Here is a 20,355-nt window from a genome sequence, read left to right on the forward strand (position 1 = left end):
ATGGTATCTTTCGATGTCGAGAGCTTATTCACTAGTATACCTCTCGATGAGTGCATAGATATTGCGATTAGGTACATTTATCAAGGTAACCCTGGTCTTAAGATAAACGCCGCTGACCTAAGAAGGCTTTTTGCCTTTGCGACAACTGAAACCGGTTTTCTGTTTGAGGGAGTGTTTTACGATCAGATAGATGGAGTTGCCATGGGGTCCCCACTTGCTCCAGTACTTGCAAATCTCTTTATGGGACATCATGAAAAAACCTGGTTAGACAACTATTCATTATCTGAAGTTGTTTTCTACAGACGCTATGTCGATGACACCTTCTGTTTGTTCAATAATGAGAAGGACGCGGTATTGTTCTTTGATTATTTAAACACCAGACACCCTAGTATTCGCTTCACAATGGAAAAGGAAATTAATGAGAAATTATCGTTCTTAGACATATTGATTGACAACAGTAATCCATCCATAATTACTAGCGTCTACCGCAAGAAGACGTTTACTGGTCTTCTGACGAATTATTTTAGCTTCACTCCTATGATGTACAAATTAGGTTTAATAAGAACTTTGGTTGACAGAGTATATAAGATCAATAATTCCTGGGTTGGTTTCCACAAGGATGTACAAAAACTTATTTTCTTGCTACGGAAAAATTGTTTCCCTTCCAGCGTCATAGACAGGATTATCTCCAGGCATCTGGCCAAGAGCTATAATCCTTCTCCCACGCATAACGCCACATTAAACTCCGGAAAACCTTCTTCGCATTATTTTAAACTTCCTTATGTTGGGCGGTTTTCTGACATCGCTCAAACCAAGTTAAGGCAACTACTGAAACGTTATTGTAGACCTGATTTAGATATTAAGTTAGTCTTCAATACGTTTAAGCTCAGAAACTTGTTCAGTGTGAAAGATTCAGTACCACCAGGTCTACGTTCGCGTGTCGTTTATAAATTTTCGTGTGCTGGCTGTAATGCCAGTTATATTGGTGAGACCACTCGCCACATCTGTACACGGGTTCGTGAGCACCTCTTGTCTGAAAAAACTTCACACATTTACAAGCACCTACAATCATCAAAGGCCTGTCTCGACTCTTGTGGTACAGAATGTTTCACCATTTTAGATTCTGCCGCTTCGAAATACGAAATTAAGATCAAAGAGGCATTGCATATTAAGTGGGACAAACCCATCCTTAATCAGCAATTGAAGCATCTAGAGCTGTCTCTTTCCTTTTGATTCTGTCATCATAATAATTTTTCTTATGATTATCATTATTTTTCTTTTCTCCTTCTTTCCCCATCTAGCACGTGCTTTGTCACGTTTTTTCGTATTTAATATTCAAATCGTACGTAAACAATACGTAATTTGTAACGTAATTTCATATAAATTCAAATGTACAACCGTTAAAATCGCATTTACAACTGAAGATGACATAAGAATGTCGAAACATGTCTTGCAAACTAAAAGTTGTGGTTTCTTTATTAAGAATTATTGCCACTCTGCTGTCTTTACGTCCTTTTGGTAACATAAGAACTCCTTTAACGATGTGCTCCAGAGGCTCAAGTCAGATTATTAAAATCGTCCTAGTAATGCATAGTTCAGGTATTTTATTGAGCGAAAAACACCCTAAAAGGTACCAGTTAGGTCTCTGGTAGTCCACTAAAGTTTGAGACACCGTAAAAGGTACCAGATCACTGATTTTGACCCCTGAAAGGCACGACGCGCATTCTTACCCATTTCCGATCGCCCCCTTCCCCCGGCCCCACCCCCCCCCCCCCCCTTCAACCACCAACCCTGTCAGCAGGGCTGTCAGTCTCACCTCATAAAATTCACGTGAACTGGTTATTTACTTATAAAAACTTTTAGGCACTGATCTGTCAGATTTTTTTGCTGACAAAATCTGTCTTGCTTCGAGGCAGAACGGCTATAGGTTTTTTTGTTTTGTTCCTCTTGACATAATTTGGTAGGGATGAAAATAACTGTACGTCTGCATTTGTTAAATATACTATTCAAGTGCGTCCAGAACTCGATATGTGCACTTCTAGTGCATTAAGTATTCTCATTTTTGTAACATAGCCAAAGATCTTGCGATTTCTACTGTTCAAGCCTTTTTTTCTTTTCAAAGAGGCGTCAAAATTATTTTCATGTCAAATTTGTAGTAAACTGCTTGCGTGTCATCCTTTGTTTTCAAGGTGTCCGACCAGATATGACTGAAAATGGCACCTCGCTTTGATAGGAATCCTTTTGCTGCTGCTTCTTACTTGACCTGATAACATCTTAGGGACGGACCATTAGACTTTTGATACCGGGGGGATGGTGTTGAGATGTTGGGGTGTTGGACCCCCGAAAAAATGGAGCAAAGGCTTAATGGAAGAAAACACATCGTGCAATTGGCAAAAGACCCCCCCCCCCCCCCCCGCGTCAAAAATCTAATGGACCGTCCCTAAGGTACCTTTTACATTATTCCAAAATGGGTTTCGTTCCGGAACGAAATGAATTTCATACCGCGTTTACATGCAAGATAATTTAGCTTTTTTCTATGCTTCCCTCGCTCCTAAAGAGGATTCATACAGATATGTGTATCGTACCGCGTTCACTTTGTATAGGTACAAAAGGTCGTCCACAATACGTGCTTCATTCTGGAATTAAAACCTCAATATACTCATTCAGAAATGACTCGTTTTGAATAATTTTACTCTGGTATCAAGTGGCAACCGGGATGGACAAACTCGGGTAATATTCAGGGTGAAAATGTGCATATTTGAGCGGTCGAACGAAAAAACTCATTTCTCAAAAACTAAAATATATTTTCCCAAGAAAACTACACGACAATTATTAGGATATATTGGGTTAAAATGTATGAGAGTAGGAGAGAAAATGAATTCGGGCGACTTGCCGCTGATTGTCTGATGCATGTTGGCATTAGCTCTTACTGTTCTCTTTTGAGCAAATTTTATCCCTGAAAAAAAAGCCCCCAAAAAAACCAAACAAAACAAAACAAACAAAAAACATAGGTCCTCTCGATGGAAAAAGCGAAAAAAATCTACCAGCCGGGAATAGTCAGAGGACAAATTACTATGCAACCATAGGTAGAAGAGCTTCTGTCGTTGCGTGCAAATTTGTTCGTTTATAACATAGGTATTTCATAACACCTGCAAATCGATTTGAGGCCAGCAGTTGCTCTTTGTTACACATTTAGAGTTGATGGCTTTTACACCTTATTGTTTAAATCACCTACCTGCAAGGAATTATCTCTGGTGATATTTAGGCTGCTGAGTTTTGAAACAGAATCGTTTGCCTAAAATAAAGAAAACGGTAGTTAGGTATATGAACCACAAATTCCATGAAATAAAAAAGGAATTGAAAATTTTAATTTTTTAACCTTTTAGCCTTGTATATAGAATATTAAAAAAGGGAATATTATGATATATAGATAAGAAAATATATATATTACCAGCTTCTGAATTTCTATCAACCCTGATGAAGAAGATGTTGATGGTGGAGTTAAGAAAATGTCGGTGTTGGTGATGGTGATGATGCAGACTTTAGTACTGATGAGGGCGGTGTTGATGATCTTTCTACTGAGATGTTTAATGGTGGGGATGTTATCGACAATAACGTTAACGATGATACTATTAATGACGATGGTTTTGTTGACAGCATTTCTACTGAAAATGTTATTGATGACTGAGTTGTTGGTGATACCTTGCTGTTGCTGACACCGTGGAGAGAGGAGATGTTGGTGGTAATGCTGCTGCCGTTGATACTGTTGATAACGACCTTGCTACCGATAATACCACCAACGGCTGAGTTGTTGGTAATAATTCTGGTGATGATGATACCGGTGATAAAGATGGTTTTGGCAACAACTTTGATGCTGATGATACTACCGATGACAAAGTTGTTGATAATAATGCTACCAATAATACTAAAAAAGACGAGGGTGTTGGTGTCAATGTCGTTGTTTTTGATACTGTTGACGACTAATATTTCGGTGTAAATGCTACATCTGCTGTGTCTAAGGATAACGATGGAGTTGATATAGACGTTGCTTCTTCCTCTTTTAATATTAATGACGAAAATGTCGGTGATGATATTGCTGCCGACAACACTTTTCGGAAGGATGATCTTGTTAATGCCCGTGCTGGGGATGGTACTACGGCCGATTTTGCTGTACATATTGTTACTAATGGCGATGATAATGCATGTAAGGGTAATAATGCTGCTGCCGTTGATGTTAACACTGATGGCGACTTTAACGGTAATGATGGTAACACTGCGGATGGTATTTATGGCCACAAATGAATATGCGATGAACGTGATAACCAAAATCCAACTCTGAAAAGCACAAAGTATGCTATTTGGTGGAGAGTATCTCTTTCCAAATGATTGAGCAGCCATAATCCGAGAAAATTTTGACAAACAACCTTGGAATGAGAACAGCGAACACTTTGCCATTTATTCAACGGCCCGAGACATTAGCGCGAAAGGCGAGTGGCGTGTCAGGAACTGATTGACGAGGTCAAACACGCTTGAAAAAAATATCATAACTTTACTTGAGCTATTAAGGGTTTTCTCAGGGATGGAAATCCATGTAAAACACAGCAGTTTATAACATAAAACGATTATAAGTCACTTCAATTCTAGTGACAACAAGATGTAAAAAAATGCTCCAGCGGCTCGAACGAGCACGTACAAACGTCCTTATCAAAGGAAAAGGAAAGGCGAAAGCGAGAAAAAAAGAAAACAGCAAGAACAACAACGACAACAACGAAAAAAGGAAAATGATTGTTAAAAGTGAATGACAAATGCATACTCGGAGGATAGCTTAGGGATCGAAAAGAACTTTCCTTTCTTTGTGCCAAACCTCCCATTTCCAACCATTGGGTCAAATTGGGGCCCAATTTTCCGAGAAAGCTATTTTCAGTATTAAAAATCACGAAATCCTTATGTATTGATTTCAAGCTGATATTTAACCCTAAAAATACGCGGAAATCAATCTTATTATCATCCTTGTGGTATCCACCAGTTTGGCTTTTTCTGTTTGGCTAGCATTTTCTGCACTCCAAACGGCTTTGATCTCGATTATCAGTGATACGATACCAAGCATTACCACAATCACATTCTTGTCTCGTGAAAGTCAGCCTACATCCCTGAGAGTGTTCACCCAGGCTGCATTTGTAGTACGCAAAAGTCTTGTTAGGTGTCTTTTTCATCGTACATTTTACATCCCAGTCTCGCTCATTAATCTCGTCGCAAGGATATACTTGTCCGTGGCATTTTACAGACTGTGAAGAAGCTTTTTCACCCGCTGGCACCAAAAACAGTTGCAAATACAGAAATGAAATATTAATCATGGATCATGCCAAAACAACAACAACAAAAAAACGAACAAGCAAACGAAGAAACAAACAAACAAGCAACAAATTAAAATAACGGGAACAAATTATATTTCTCGAATTTTTTTAGAGCGGAACTACCTTGCAGCATTCATGCACAAACGTTTTAGAAATTATTTCCTGAGGGTGCATTGGATCGTTCTAACACTCAATCGAAATGGCATATAACCAATCGCGTATTCAACGGGTGCGGAAGCCATGACATCATAACGACATAAGACAACTTGTCACAACAACCACGGTCGTGCACGCCGACTAAACAAACTTTCACTCTACTTCTGTTTTCATAAATGGGAAGAACATATATGGAGTTTCACGGTAATATTTGTTTTTTTTCCAAAAAAAATCACACAAATTTCGTGACGTCATGTTTCATGACGTCATGGCATAGACAAAACTGTCTACGGCCCGGATTGGTTGAATTTATGTCTATCCTGGCTATAATAGTTTGGTAGATCTATTACCTGAAGTGTGATGAGAAGAACATGTGAATGACAGCATGAAAATATAACAACTGACATAAAAAATTACGAACGTTTCGTGCACTAGCATAGAGTCGCTAGCTATCGTCTATATCCCATAACCCCAAATAAAGGTTTCGGCTGTTAATTTAGTTTCTTCCAGAGAGAGATCTTTCGTCCTGCTTCGACCTTGCGAATGAACAAAGTGTGGCTAGATTACCAAATAAGACAATACTTCATTATGCATATTTTTTTTCTTTAAGAGAAAACAGAGTGAAAACAACAGATCACATTTGAAGCCAAGGCTTTGTTGTAGAACAGTATGAAGTTGTAAGAAAATCTTTCAAAACTGCAATTGAAAGCTTAGCAATGCTGGCGAGAATTTTTCAAGTGAGCGATTCTCCTACATCAAACTTAGTCTTTCTCTCACTTGGGAAAGTATGTCGAATAATGATGCAAGAATCATCAAATGGCTGGACCGATAATGCATTAGCATGAATCGCGTGTGAACCGCGCTCGAAAAACATCCCGACTTCCTCTAATTCTTCAGACATTCAAAATTTTGTTCAGTTACTTCTCCTGTGAAGTTATTTTGAACCTGCCATTTGATTCGGTAACCAAGACAAGAAATATAAGACCACCAAACAGTATAGCAGTATAGTGATGATCACAAATTTATATTAAAAAAATGCAAAACTTAGCGCTTTATTGACATTCAAATCCAGGGTGATTTTGACTTACGTTCGAACGGTTCATGTACTATAAAAGTTAACTTCTGAAAATTACTCCATCGTGAACATTATTACTTGGATAGTTTTATGTAGCTGAAGTTCCCATTAGTCTTTTAAACTGGGCCACCCTTGATAGACCTTGTTATTCTGTGAAAAGCAAAAGGAAAATAGGAGAAAAGATTGATAAGGAAAATAATAAAGAACGAGTAACCTTCTAGATATTTATTTCGCGAAGGAAATGTTGAACATTCGTTGAGAATTAGAAGAACCGACAAATGATCCGATACATTTGTTTTGCGCTTTTAACGCCCAAGAACTCTGGGTTACCAATCGTGTGTCAAAGTTGAGTTCGAATAAAATCCAACGCTTTCTTGTGTTTGATGTTGTTTTTGTTCATAAATCCGCACAAAACATAACCAAAGACAATTTCCTCAGATTATTAGAGTTTTTAAACATAGTCATCTCGACAAATTACTTTGCGGAGGTAGCAGCGGATACTATTTTTACGTAGTAATACTTGCTTTCTGGTTAAATACCGATTGAAATGCTTAAGCTTTGCTTCTAACCACGGCGACGGTGTGAACTACTTCGGCGGCGGCGACTTTTCCTAACGCCTTGAAGACGTGGTAGTCTGGGGTCTTCTACATTGTCATAAGTATCCGGGCTAACGCTTTCGTCAACCTCTGGTATATTTTCAGTGAAGTCATCGTCTAAAGCATTCCAATCCAAGTCACTAGAAGTGAGGGGAACATTACAATATTTACAGTTTTTCTAATTTCTAATAAAAACTACATCATTTCCGATAACATTTCGCGAGGTTCAAGCTATTTGTTCGGCCCCATAATTTAATAACAGTGATTTATTACTTATCTAGCGCAAAATACATGCGGATATGATCTAATGGTATCCGCCGCTTTCGCCCCCTATCGAGTTCGCCCCTTGGAGTTCCCTCCTACCTTATACCGTGTTCGCCCCCACACTTTTCGAGTTCGACCCCATCAAGTCGAGTTCGCCCCTTGATTGAGTGATATCCACATGAGTTGATTCGTAAGTTGATGAGTAAATTCTTCAGTCTTAATTTCATAAATAAAGCTAAACGGGTACAAGTCTAACAACTTAAGCAATGCTGTCGCGATGAAAGCATGGTTTGCATCTTCTCAAGTCTGGTTGTTACGATCAACACATTTCGTGTTCGTTAGATAAACCGTGTGGTTCTCTTTATCACAAGTTCAGTGTATCCAGTTATTTCTGGTAACCCCAGATCCCACGCAGAGTATTTGGTTGATTCCGTCAAGCCAGTTCCCAAGCAGGTTCCACGCAATTGCCGAAATTCAAAATGGTCGTCGCTGACGTGACATTTGGCACATTCTGCTAGTGCCTTCGTCACAAATCAACTCATCTAGATATCACTCAATCAAGGGGCGAACTCGACTTGATGGGGTCGAACTTGAAAAGTGTGGGGGCGAACACGGCATAAGGTAGAGGCGAACTCGAAGGGGCGAACTCGATAGGGGGCGAACGCTGTGCAATTCGATCTAATGCGCTATACAATAAGACTAAACAAAATAGAATATGAAAACGAACTATAAAAGGCTAAGAATATACAATTTGACCAACTAAGAAAAAAAGTATGAAAACGAGCTATAAAAGCAAACATGAAAATGCCTGTCTAAAGAGATGTGTTTTAAGAAGTGTTTTAAAACAATTAAGATCATTTACTGCTCGTATATTTGATGGCAATCTGTTCCAAAGTTTAGGAGCAGATGCCATAAATGATCTATCACCTTAAGTGTCTATCCCAATATGTTGTGCATTGCCACTAGCATTCAACTGTGTTTAGAAAAAAACCATATCACTACTTCTATTTTTAACTCTAAACAATTTCCAGATACAGACTCGAAAGGAAAAAAAATCACTTTACACTGGTGTTACCTTACTAGAACATTCAGAATCGTTTCTTTTCGAAAAAAAGCTTTTTAAGAATTAGTAATCACTCTCAACGAAATTATTGTTTAACGCATAGGATCTTTATTTCACAGGCTCGAAAAGGATTATCTAATTTAGAGGAAAAAACAATTTTTGTTTCTTATCGCAGAAATTATTTGAATCGGTATGAAGAAGTTGTAAAGTCTTAAACAAGTAGATTGAAAGCTTTTCACATGCATTGCGATGGTGATCTTTGATTTCAATAAAAAGGAATGTGTAACGACTGACTTGTCTCGTTTGTGACGTATTTAGTGCAACTCATTCATCTTAGTGACAAGAATACCGTTTGAGTGGGGAAAGAAGTTACTTTTGAGTTATCACCAACTTAAAAAAAAAGTACCACATCAATTGATTTCATGACTTTTACTTCATTCCCAAATGGTTTTAATTGCAAGGCAAATGTTTTTCTTTTTTTTTTCGTTTTTATTTTTATTTAAGGAATCTTCTTATTACTATTTCCTTCTTCAAATTACGTTTTTTAAGAAAAAACAAATACCCACCTATCCTGATAAAATCCACGACAGGGGAAACTACACTATAGACCGCGACGCTACTCAGTGTTCAGTGTTCAGTGTTCTAGAGAAGTCGACAACTACCGACACCATGCTTCATTTACGAAATAAATGCATCTGGGTAAACTCTTGTTACAGACAACCGTCAATTTTTTCTCTATTTAGTAGCATTTTATTTTCCTGTCTAACGATAATAATAACCTAAAGATTTTCAAAGCGTGGTGGAGTCTTGCTCTGTATAATAATGTCTACAAGTCTATCCTAAAATGTAGCTAGTCTAGCATCTGGCTGCGATTCATATACAAGTAAAGTATCTAGCTTTCACATACTTAGCTAAATGAACGATGTTGAATTGCCAAGTGGTTAACTTTTCTATTCACTCAGACCTAATCCTCAAACTTGCTTCAGTTTAAGACTGCGATAGGCCGGATCACTTAATTACTCTGATAAATAAATGTCACCAGCCTCTACCTCTTCATGAAAGACTTATTTTCTTTTTTACTAATTTACAAAAATAATCCAACCAAGCAGAAGGACAATGGAAACTGATCGTGGCTTAAAAAATCATTATACATATCAATCGGCTTTTATCCGCCGCCTATTGAATCCATTACTTAATGACATTCCTATTTCAATTCATATTCGCTGAATGGGTGCAATTAGTTGCCCACACTGCACCATCATCAGTTGGATTTATCTTTACATTCTTTGGTTGTGAGTTTCTGTCGTTCGGAGATGGGAAAACAGCGTTCGTTCGAGCTTTCATTCGAGCTCTAACCTGACCAGTGGTCTCTGTTTTAATGCTGCCCTCCAATCGCTCCCTAATCTGTTAATAAACTTAAGGTTTGCATTAATCAGTTGCTGAGTTTTAAAATCCGCTTATTTAAGTGGGCCGTATTCCGTCATGATTTGCACAATGTTACGGTATTTTTTTTAAAGTTTTAATCTTACCTCGCTATTTCTCATACAGTGTAAGATGAAAATTAGGACACCCTACAATACAAATATAATTATGGATAATAAGTTATTTTTTTTAAACATATTATCATGACAAGTAAAGAGATCTTTGCGGAACAGAGTCTTTATTAACTCATCAGAACTTAATTTGTAAGTTTATGAAGGGAGGAAAACAGATGGTTGAGGGATTGACGGACTGATGAAATTATTCATCGGCTAAACGGCAAAATAGCTATCAAATGATAAAAAAAATTGAAGGAATGACTGATAGATGGGTAGGAGCAAAGACTGACTAAAGACGGACGGCCTGATTGCTACATTGATTGACTGATAGATAGAATTACTTCGTTTGTTAAGAGGGTTCAAGTCTCTAACTTTTATCAGCAAAGCTAAAGGAAATTTATAGCAAACCTAAGTAGAGTTGAGAATGGTAAAGATGTAGGCGAAAGCCTTGTGCAGTGGTGACAGAAGACCAAACCAAAGGGGAATCATCAGGACACATGCTTTGATGCCAAGTCTAAAAGAGGACAAATGATCGCTAATTCCAGTTTTCAGATGACTTTAGCTCTCATCGTTATAACCAAACAGAAAATCATGTAAATGGTGCCCTCTTAACCCTCGGACGTACAGGCACAACCTTACCCCAACTTTGTTACAAGAAGGCGGGGGGACACTGAACCCTTACTTTACGCTACTTCGAAAAGTCTTTACTTTTCATAAATAGCCTGTCGGGTCGTCTACAAGATGATGTTGAAATTATAGGATACATATGTAAATGTCACTGCCAGGGCGGGGAAAGGGTAGTGACCCCATTCCCCATTTAACATGGTGCACGTTTTTAGATTTCTCACTTTTGCACTTCAGTTTTTGGCTTGCCCATCATTATCAAACTTGGCAGAAGAATACAAAATAAGACTCGATCAGAAAATAAATAGTGAGTCTACTATACCCCCCTACTTCAACTTAGAAGCTTGAATCCTCCCATAGCTAATATCAACCTTTAAACCACATCTCACATGTCATTTAATATTTCGCATATCTACATGCCAATTTTCATCATGTTATCAGCAAATAAGTCTGCAAGATAAGTTAACTGCTACTGAAGTGGACAGTCGCCCAATTAAAATCCTTTTGAAAAAAAAAAGGAACAATATAAAGCTCCATCTAACCGAACTCGCTGAATCTTGTTGGCTTCTGTTTGCGGTCAACTTCCTTGTGACACGTGCGAGTATAAAACTGCTAAGCTAAAAAATCAAGGCAAAACAAAATATAACCAGATCAATAAATAAACATAACGAAAAGGAAAGAAAGAAAAAACGACAATGAAGCAACGGTTGTGTGTATTAAATAGGTCAAGTATCTTATTCTAATGTTATAGTTTTGATATTGAATCGCAAAATCTGATCATAGCTTACAACTCTAATTGCCGTCAGAAATGTGACAAATATCTAGATCAAGTCATAAGTTGACGACAGACTGGACTGGAAGACTGGATTTAGAGCCAGTAGGTAGCATCAATTTGCCTACTCGCGACATGGCTCATTTGTGTCTTTTTAACGTCTCGCTTGGCTTTTGGCTTTGATATATTTTGAGTTCACCACTCAGAAAGAAGGGTAATATGGGGTGATAACGGTCGAAGGAAATAGAGATAAACTCATAAAGCAGACTCCCTTCATTGATATCCAGTAAAAACTTATCGGTCAGACGCCTGCTCTGGTTGATGAGACGTTATTTATTATCAACAACCACAGTCTGTCGACTTCTTTTCAAGAACGCTCCTACCAGTTGGACCGTTACACGAACGCGTGATCGTGTGATCAATAATATCAAATGGTGATGTCAGTTGCTTTCCCATTTTACCTTTTGCTGAGGCCACTCCAGAACATGCAGTGCTTCTCTCTTGTATCATTCTGGAAGTTGATGCAAGTTTAATCTCTTTTAAATGATTCATCAACTAAACCTGATCTCATTGAAATTGAAACTAATCTAAACTGAACCCACTAAGTATAACTTTGCTTTCGTCGTTACCTTCAGGTTCTTAAAAGTCAAAATTACATTTTCCTGTAACTTTATAGGTTTGGGATCCATAGCTGCCATCATAATCCTAGTTTGCACATGCCTAATTAAACAAAATATTCTATATGAGATATCAATCAAAAAGTAAAAAGCAACGGTCACTTTTATATTAATTGTGTGGGCAATGACGAGCTATTAGCATAAAAGTCAGTTTTAATTAAAATCTCTGAAATGTTATAGACACATACAAATTCGGGGAAGCTCTAACAGGGATTCTGAAACTTCGGTAAGTTCATAACGCCTATAATGGCTGTTCTTACCTCAAGTTTGACGTTCAGGTAATAGGCAGTAATACTGATCGTTTTCCTTACTTCGTTCACTCTTGCTTGTCCATCTCAGCGAGACAGACAAGATCCGTAAGGCTAAATATACTTTTATAGTGGGGTCTACTTACCACTGCACGTTCTACTATTTCAATTTTTTCATCGATGGGGATTTTAATAAGACGAACGGAGGGTATGTTATTGAAGACTAAACGTCCTTTGAAACTATTTATCCGATACATAAAAGTAATCTCTTTTTAGGGAAAAAAAACCGAATGAATCCTTGTCCATCTCAGCGAGACAGACAAGATCTGTAAGGCTAAATGTACTTTTTATGGTGGGGTCTACTTATCACTGCACGTTCCACTATTTCAATTTTTCATCGATGGGCTTTTTAATAAGACGGACGGAGGGTATATTATTCAAGACTAAACGTCCTTTGATTGATCGGATAGATAAAACTAGTCTCTGACTGAGTAAAAAATCCGAATGAATCCTTGAATATTCTCAAATGCACCAGCAGCTATATAATGTTAGATATTTAAGCCGTTCACGTACCATATTTTGTCAGACTTTGCTTGGAGATAATCATGTAGATCCTTGTACACACATCCTACTATCACTGATCCTAAAAGGAAGCAAAGCAAACACCATTTAGCTTAGATGTCAGTTAACTCACATTTAAAATGATTGCGTTCTATCGAAGATGGTATAAAGTTGCCATGAGTTGTTTATCGTGTTTCAAGTTGCATTTCAATAAGATACTGACGAGTCAAAGAACCTAGGAGTATTGAATGTTGGAAGATAGCTGCGGTGTATACAAACCATTGTCTCGAAAATTTCTTGAGGAAATATTGATAGAAGCTTGCCATTCTTGCTCCTCTAGATAGAAGTCACTTGCATTTCGTCTGTAACCATTTTGAATAGCAAGGACTTACGAAAGAAAGGGAAATATTCAATATAAATGTAACATCGATATTCAGAATCGTAAAATTAACAAACTTAATTCATTCAATTAAGTTGCATTGTCCGTCATAATTCAGTTACTCATGCAATCTCCCTGAAAGTCAGAAGGAAGGCCAGTCTGATGATATTGCTGCCGATAATACTCTTCGGATGGATGATGTTGTTGATACCCGTGCCGGTGATGGTACTAGGGCCGATTTTGCTGCAGATAATATTACTGGTGGCGATGACACTGCATGTAAGGGTAATAATGCTGCTGCTGTTGATATATATATAATTAGCATAATAGTCGCATAATGGCGGTCACGTTTTGCTGTAGCTCCAAGGTTCAAAGAGGTTTTCTACTTTTAGGCTTGGTTTTAACACATCTAAATGTCATCCATAATGCAGCTAAGTATCCTCTTCATCAGTACACTACCTTGATTGTACCAGAAACACTAAGTACTGCAATTGAGGGCGTTATTTGTCTTCGGACTCCTGCCGGCGACAACAACTTCAAGCCCGCGACTTCTGGCGGTTTTTGTAAACGCAAGGGTTCCTGGAGTTCATGCAGAGTTTTGTACTATGCAAACTCTGTGGCTACTACACAGATACTTTTACTTTCTGGTGATGTAGAGCTAAATCCTGGATGGCGAGGCATATCTACGGAAGGTGAAGATTATTTACTCAACTTTGCGAGTGAAATCAACCGTGGCTCAAATAATTTCAGTATAGCACAATTGAATGTTCGAAGCTTGAGGAATAAGATGGATGAAATCAAGCTATTACTTAAAGTGTGTCGTTTCGACATTTTAGCAATTACCGAAACATTTCTAGACGCGAGAATATCGAACAAGCAACTACATGTGGATAACTATAAGATTGTTAGAAGGGACAGAAATACGGGACAGGATGGAGGTGGCTGCTTGATTTACATTGCGAGCCATATTTGTTATTCAAGGCTCAAATCCCTAGAGCCCCCTGATGTTGAATTAATCTGGATCAAAATTATGCATAATTCGTCTGCGTTGATATTAGGAAATTGTTATCGACCTCCTTCTGACTTCCAGTTCTACGAACGATTTTGTGATTGTCTGGAGAAAATGTGGCTTAGGCACAGGAATGTGGTGCTTGTCGGTGATTTTAACTCGGACTATTTTCGTAGCTACAAGGGTGTTACATCATACGCCGGTAGAAGATTACAAGATATACTCCAGCAATTCAGCTATAGCGTAATGAACGATAGGAGCCAGCCAACAAGAGTTACAAGTGAGACAAAAACACTGATTGACTTGGTTATTACCAGCAAGCCGGAGATTATCAAAGGAACTATTAAAACAACTGAGTTGGGAATCTCAGATCATAAGCTGGTTCTTGCTACAATATGGTCCAAAATAAAAAGGCCGCCTCCAAAGATAGTCAGGGCCCGCACCTTCAAAAGATTTGATCAAGCTACTTTTGTGAAGGATATCGAGAGTGCCCCGTGGTCAGTATGTTCAGTGTTTAACGATCCAGACGATTGCTATTGGGCGTGGTTACGCATATTCAAAGATATCTGTCAGGTGCATGCGCCTTACAGGGAAGTTAAAATTAGGAGCGTCTCGGTACCTTGGATAACACCGCAAATACGGCACTTGATGAATAAACGTTTCAAAATGCTTAAAATGGCACAACGTCTGGGTGATCCAGACCTGTGGGCTGAGTATTCGGAGTTGCGGAATAGAGTGACACGGGAAGTGAGGCTTTCTAAGAGCAGATACTATTTGGAACTGTTCAATGAAGTGAAGGATTGTAAATCCTACTGGAGACTGGTAAAAAATGCGACAAACGGCAAATCGATTACCCCGATATTAGGGATCAGGAATGCGGATGGAAAAGTTGTCACCTCCGATCTGGACAAAGCGAACATACTTAATGAACATTTCTCAACTATAGGCGAAAAACTGGCCAACGAATTGCCGAATACCAACTCGACACAAAGTAACGTTCATGTATCTACCGTCGCGCCTTGTGTTATGAACATAAATTTATCGCAGGAGGTTATTGTTAGTTCGATGGCTAAGTTGAGAGCCGATAAAGCCTCTGGGCACGACAGAGTTGCTCCAAAACTTTTAAAGTTTGCCGGTGACTCAATTATTCCATCTTTATTGTCTGTTTTTCAAATAAGCGCCACCTGCAACAGTGTACCGGCTACTTGGAAGGCTGCAAACATCTCAGCTCTCTACAAAAGTGACGATGAAACCGTTAAGCAAAATTACAGGCCTATCTCGCTATTAAGTGTACCAGGAAAACTGATGGAGTCTATGGTGGCGTCAACTATTACCACGCATGTCACTGAACAAGGACTTGGGAACCCTCACCAGTGGGCGTATAAAAAAGGTCATTCCACCGAGCTGTTGTTAGTGAAAATAACGGATGACTGGAGACAAGCGATCGACAAGAAACATGTTGTAGGCGTGGTTTTTGTAGACTTTCGTAAGGCGTTTGACGCAATTCCCCACTCCATTCTGCTCCGAAAACTTCAAAGTCTTGGTGTAGCTGGGGACTTGTGGTGTTGGATAAGAGATTACCTCTCTGGAAGAACGCAAGTAACGACGATTAATGGGTGTCAATCTCAAGCTATGCCAGTTACTTTTGGTGTACCTCAAGGGTCGGTGCTGGGCCCTACCCTGTTTTCCATCTTCTGTAATGATCTGCCCAATATTACTGAGGGAATAGATGGTGACCCACAGCTTCACATGTACGCAGACGATACCACCGTCTATGTCTCAGCTCCGACCTATGATCTGGTGGCCTCCAAGTTGAATGAAGTACTAGCAAGGCTATATACATGGTGTTGCGAGAACTGTCTCACTCCACATCCCACCAAGACGGAATGTATATTGCTTGGTGGACGCGGAAAATTTACTGGGCCAAAACAAGCTATTAAGATGGGTGATTATGTTGTCGGGGAGGTTGTTTCTGCAAGATGCCTAGGTGTTCAGATAGATAATGCTCTTAAATGGGATCATCATGTACCGGAATTAGCTAAGTCATATACGCAGAAGTTGAATTTACTTAAATCCTTGTATTTCCTTCCTATACAGGCAAGAATTGATTTCTATTTTAAGGTTATTCTGCCGTCTGTGACATATGGTATGTTAGTTTGGGGCTCTTGTGGTCGAGTATTTTTCTCAAGCTTAGAATCTATACATGTTAGAGCGGCGAAAATAATATTTAACTTGGATTGGTGTACTCCAAGCAAGGAGGTTCTTGCCACAGTAAAATGGAATACCTTAGAGATTATGTATGAGAAACGATTACTAATCTTAGCGCATCAGGCTTATTATAATCTTTTGCCACGTCCTATGAGCCGTCACTTTGAAAAGTATGTAAGCAGCTACGACTTCAGGAGGAAAATGACATTTAAGTTACCTAGACCTAAGACCGATATGGTCAAGAAATCATGCTCATACAAGTCAATTACTCGGTGGAACGCTCTGGAAAATCAAATGAGATCAATTCAAGACGTTGACGCTTTTAAAAAGTCACTCAAGTGTATTTTTAAGCCACGTATGTTATAATGATGTACTATGTAGAATTTTTATTGTTGAAAATATGTAGAAATCTTACATTAGTCTTCTTATAATTAGTTAGGAATTTAGTTTTATTGGATTTAGTTAGGAATTTAGTTTTATTGTCCGTACACGACCACATCAGCTTTTGCTGAATTTTTTATCTTGTTTAAATAAATGCTGTTGTTGTTGTTGTTGTTGTTGTTGTTAACACTCATGGCGACTCTAACGGTAATGATAGTAACGCTGCGGATGATATTTATGGCCACAAATTAATATTTGAGAAAACGTCAAAAGATTAAAACTGTGGCTTACATACAGACTGTCTTTTAAGTTAACTTCTAATCTAGTTGAAAATAGATTGATCGACACCTTTTCCCTTAAAAATACTTATGAATGAAAAAATATACGGTAGCGTCAAGTCCAAAAAATCCTTCCTTTAAACAGGTGATGATAAAATTAACCAAAATGTTTAACTTTGCTCTACAATGCACTCAAAATAGCAGAGATATGTAAGTTTTAGAAAATGAAAATGTACAATTTCTCTTCGAGTGGCAATAAATGAAGATTAGTACAATTTTTCCGGTGATTAGAGAGATGCATACGTCATATCTTCCTATAATCATCTCGCGCAGGGAGATTATAGCCGTAGCGCTAAAATGGCTGCGTTGCGTTTTGTCTATGTTATCGAGGATGCGATGAACTTGATAACGAAAATTCAACTACGAAAAGCACAAAGTATGCTATTTAGTTGAGAGTACCTCTTTTCAAATGATTGAGCTTTTAAGAGCCATAATCCGACACGATTTTGACAAACAACCTTGAAATGAGAACAGTGAAGGCTTTGCCATTTATGCAATGACCCGACACATTAGCGCGAAAGGCGAGTGACGTGTCAGCAACAGACTGACGATATCAAACACACGTCATATCTTCATTTTCACTTGAGCTATTGAGGATTTTCTCTGGGCTGGAAGTCTTTGTAAACAGGGCAATTTTTAACATAAAAGCATTCCAAGGCACCTCAATTCTAGAAACGACAACATATAAAAAAATGCTCCGGCGGCTTCAGCGAGCACGTATACCTTCCTTATCAGAGAAAACCAAAGGCAAAAACGAAAAAAAAAAACTGAAAAAAAAGTGATTGTTAGAGGGTGTCTCTTATCGAAGCATTTCCTCACAAATTAAAAAAAAAATGATCTTTTCGCTCGGACCTTTAAACAGAGACAGAGATAGTGGAAGAAGATGGGATCGAAAAGAACTTTCCTTTCTTTGTGCCAAACCTCCCAAAAAAATTGGTCAAACTGGTCCGAGAAAGCTATTTTCGGTTTGAAAATCCACAAAATTCTTGATATAAAACCATTTGATTTCAAACCGATAGTTAGCCCTAGAAATACGCCGAAATCAATGTAATTTTCTTCCTTGTGGTACCTGCAAATTTGGCTTTTTCGTTTGGCAAGCATGTTCTTAATGTGCTTTCCAAACTTTTTTTAACTTGATCATCGGTGATAATATAGCAGGCATCACTACAACCATATTCTTGACCCAAGAGAGTCAGCTTACATTACTGAGAGAGGTCGCCCCTACTGCATTTGTAGCATTTAGAGGTCATGCTAGGTGCCTCTGTTATCTTTAATTTTACATCCCAGTCTTGCTTGTTGCTGTCTCCGACACTGAACTCGTTGCAAGGATGTATTTGTGTCTGACATTTTAGAAACTGCGAAGAAGCTTTTCCACCCACTGTCACCAACACCCAATTGCAAATATAGAAGTGAAAAATTAAACGTAACAATTAATTAACTAACCAAAACATCAACAACAAAACAAACAAACAAAGAGCCAAACAAGCAAAAACTTGTAGAGCGGACTACCTTGCAGCAATCACGCACACACGTTTTAGAAATTATTTTCTGAGCGTGCGTTGGATCGTACTAACACTAACGAGATGGCAAATAACCAGTTGCATATTCAACGGGTGCGATTGGAAAATTGTTCGATCAAAATCTTGCTGCATGAGCATACATACATTATTTTTTTTTGGATTAAATCTAATTATTGAAAAATCTAATTAGTGTCATAAAAACGAGGGGAGGTCGATTCTACATTCAACTGTCAAAAAGAAACAAAATGAGTTAATGACATGTGCATCGCTTTTCAATCTGGGCTTAATGAAAATGAATCAAATATTCACACAAAATAATGATGATAAAATAAAAATGCAAAAATCGAAGACCCCTTAAAGTGAACGGCTACAATATTTTCCATACAAGCACCCAAGCATGTTCAGGCTTCAACCTGTCATATTCACGATGAAATTTATGTGAGGGAGCCTTAAATACATTGATGAATTCGTCTTTTTCATGACGATGCTGCTCAACTGTCAGCCGAATTTTTCCTGTTTTTTTTGCTACGTTTGAAACGATAAATCATTTTTTTTAAGACTCTCGCTTTAATTCGTCCAAGATATCATACGTCAGCACCCTCTAAGGCTAGTGTGTTGGTTACAATTTACTTGATACATGTAAGTAAAGGAGATTTTAAAGTATTAAATAATTTTGATAGTACGTGCACTCTGATTGGTCAACTGATTAGTTTAGATGAAAGTATTTAAACAGTTGTGACGTCACGCTTTTTTCACGCTCAGTTTAAAAGTATTTCTAACTCAGAGCTTTCGCAGTTCTTTCAGAGTAATTTCGAAAAAAAAAATATTATAAAGGGAAAAAAAAAAGCCAAATTCTGATTCAGGGTTAACTATGTGTTCCACCTGGGCCTAAGGAATAAAAATTGGTTAAGAAAACAAAGAAACAAAAAAACAGAACTTCGGCGCTCTGCCTATCTTGATGTTGGTTAGCGTAACCATCTCCTCTTGGCGGTTAAGCCGAAATAGGTAGCAAACCATGGGCTCCTGAGTAAACATATTCCAAAGGAAATTTCGTATTTAAGTCTCGCAATTATTTCCTCCACGAGACATCAGTATGTCTTTATTTTTTATCATTTTTTTCACAACCCATTACCTTTTTATCATGGCTGTCTTTTTTTGGAAGAACCAAACCAGATGCCACGGCTGGATTTTTGGGATATCTTTTCCGTGTTCACTTTCATTTCTTTTTTGAAAGCATGTTTTTTAGAGATTATCGAACAAAGTAAAGTGTCAGTATAGTTTTACTGTCACAGCGCTGATCAATAGCCATCTGAATATACAAAAGAAAAACCTGAAAAAGTCGAAAGTTAGATCGACGGGTTTCGTCTATCTCTCCTTTTTTATGGTAACACTTAAAGGTTGAGAGACAAAGATTATACGAGGAATAAAAATTAACTAAAAGAAAACAAAACAAAACAAAAAACAGAGCTTCAGCGTTCTGCTTACCTTGATGTTGGTCAGTGTGGCTATCTCCTCCTGGGGGTTTAGTCGTAAAAGGCAGCAAACCATGGGCTCTTAAGTAATTATATTCCAAAGGAAATTTCGTATTTAAG

General features: G+C 38.1%; 1 protein-coding gene across 1 annotated transcript; it reads left to right on the forward strand.

The window, feature by feature from the left end:
• LOC149039852 (uncharacterized) lies at positions 1-1,491 on the forward strand. The gene has a single exon (XM_089183195.1). The coding sequence runs from the start codon at positions 1-3 to the stop codon at positions 1,231-1,233; it is 1,233 nt and encodes a 410-aa protein (XP_089039321.1). The 3' UTR covers positions 1,234-1,491.
• The last annotated feature ends 18,864 nt before the right edge of the window (positions 1,492-20,355 follow it).

Source organism: Pocillopora damicornis, chromosome 9, assembly GCF_964200805.1.
Source record: "Pocillopora damicornis chromosome 9, jaPocDami1.2, whole genome shotgun sequence".
In the NCBI taxonomy this organism is placed as follows: Eukaryota; Metazoa; Cnidaria; class Anthozoa; order Scleractinia; family Pocilloporidae; genus Pocillopora; species Pocillopora damicornis.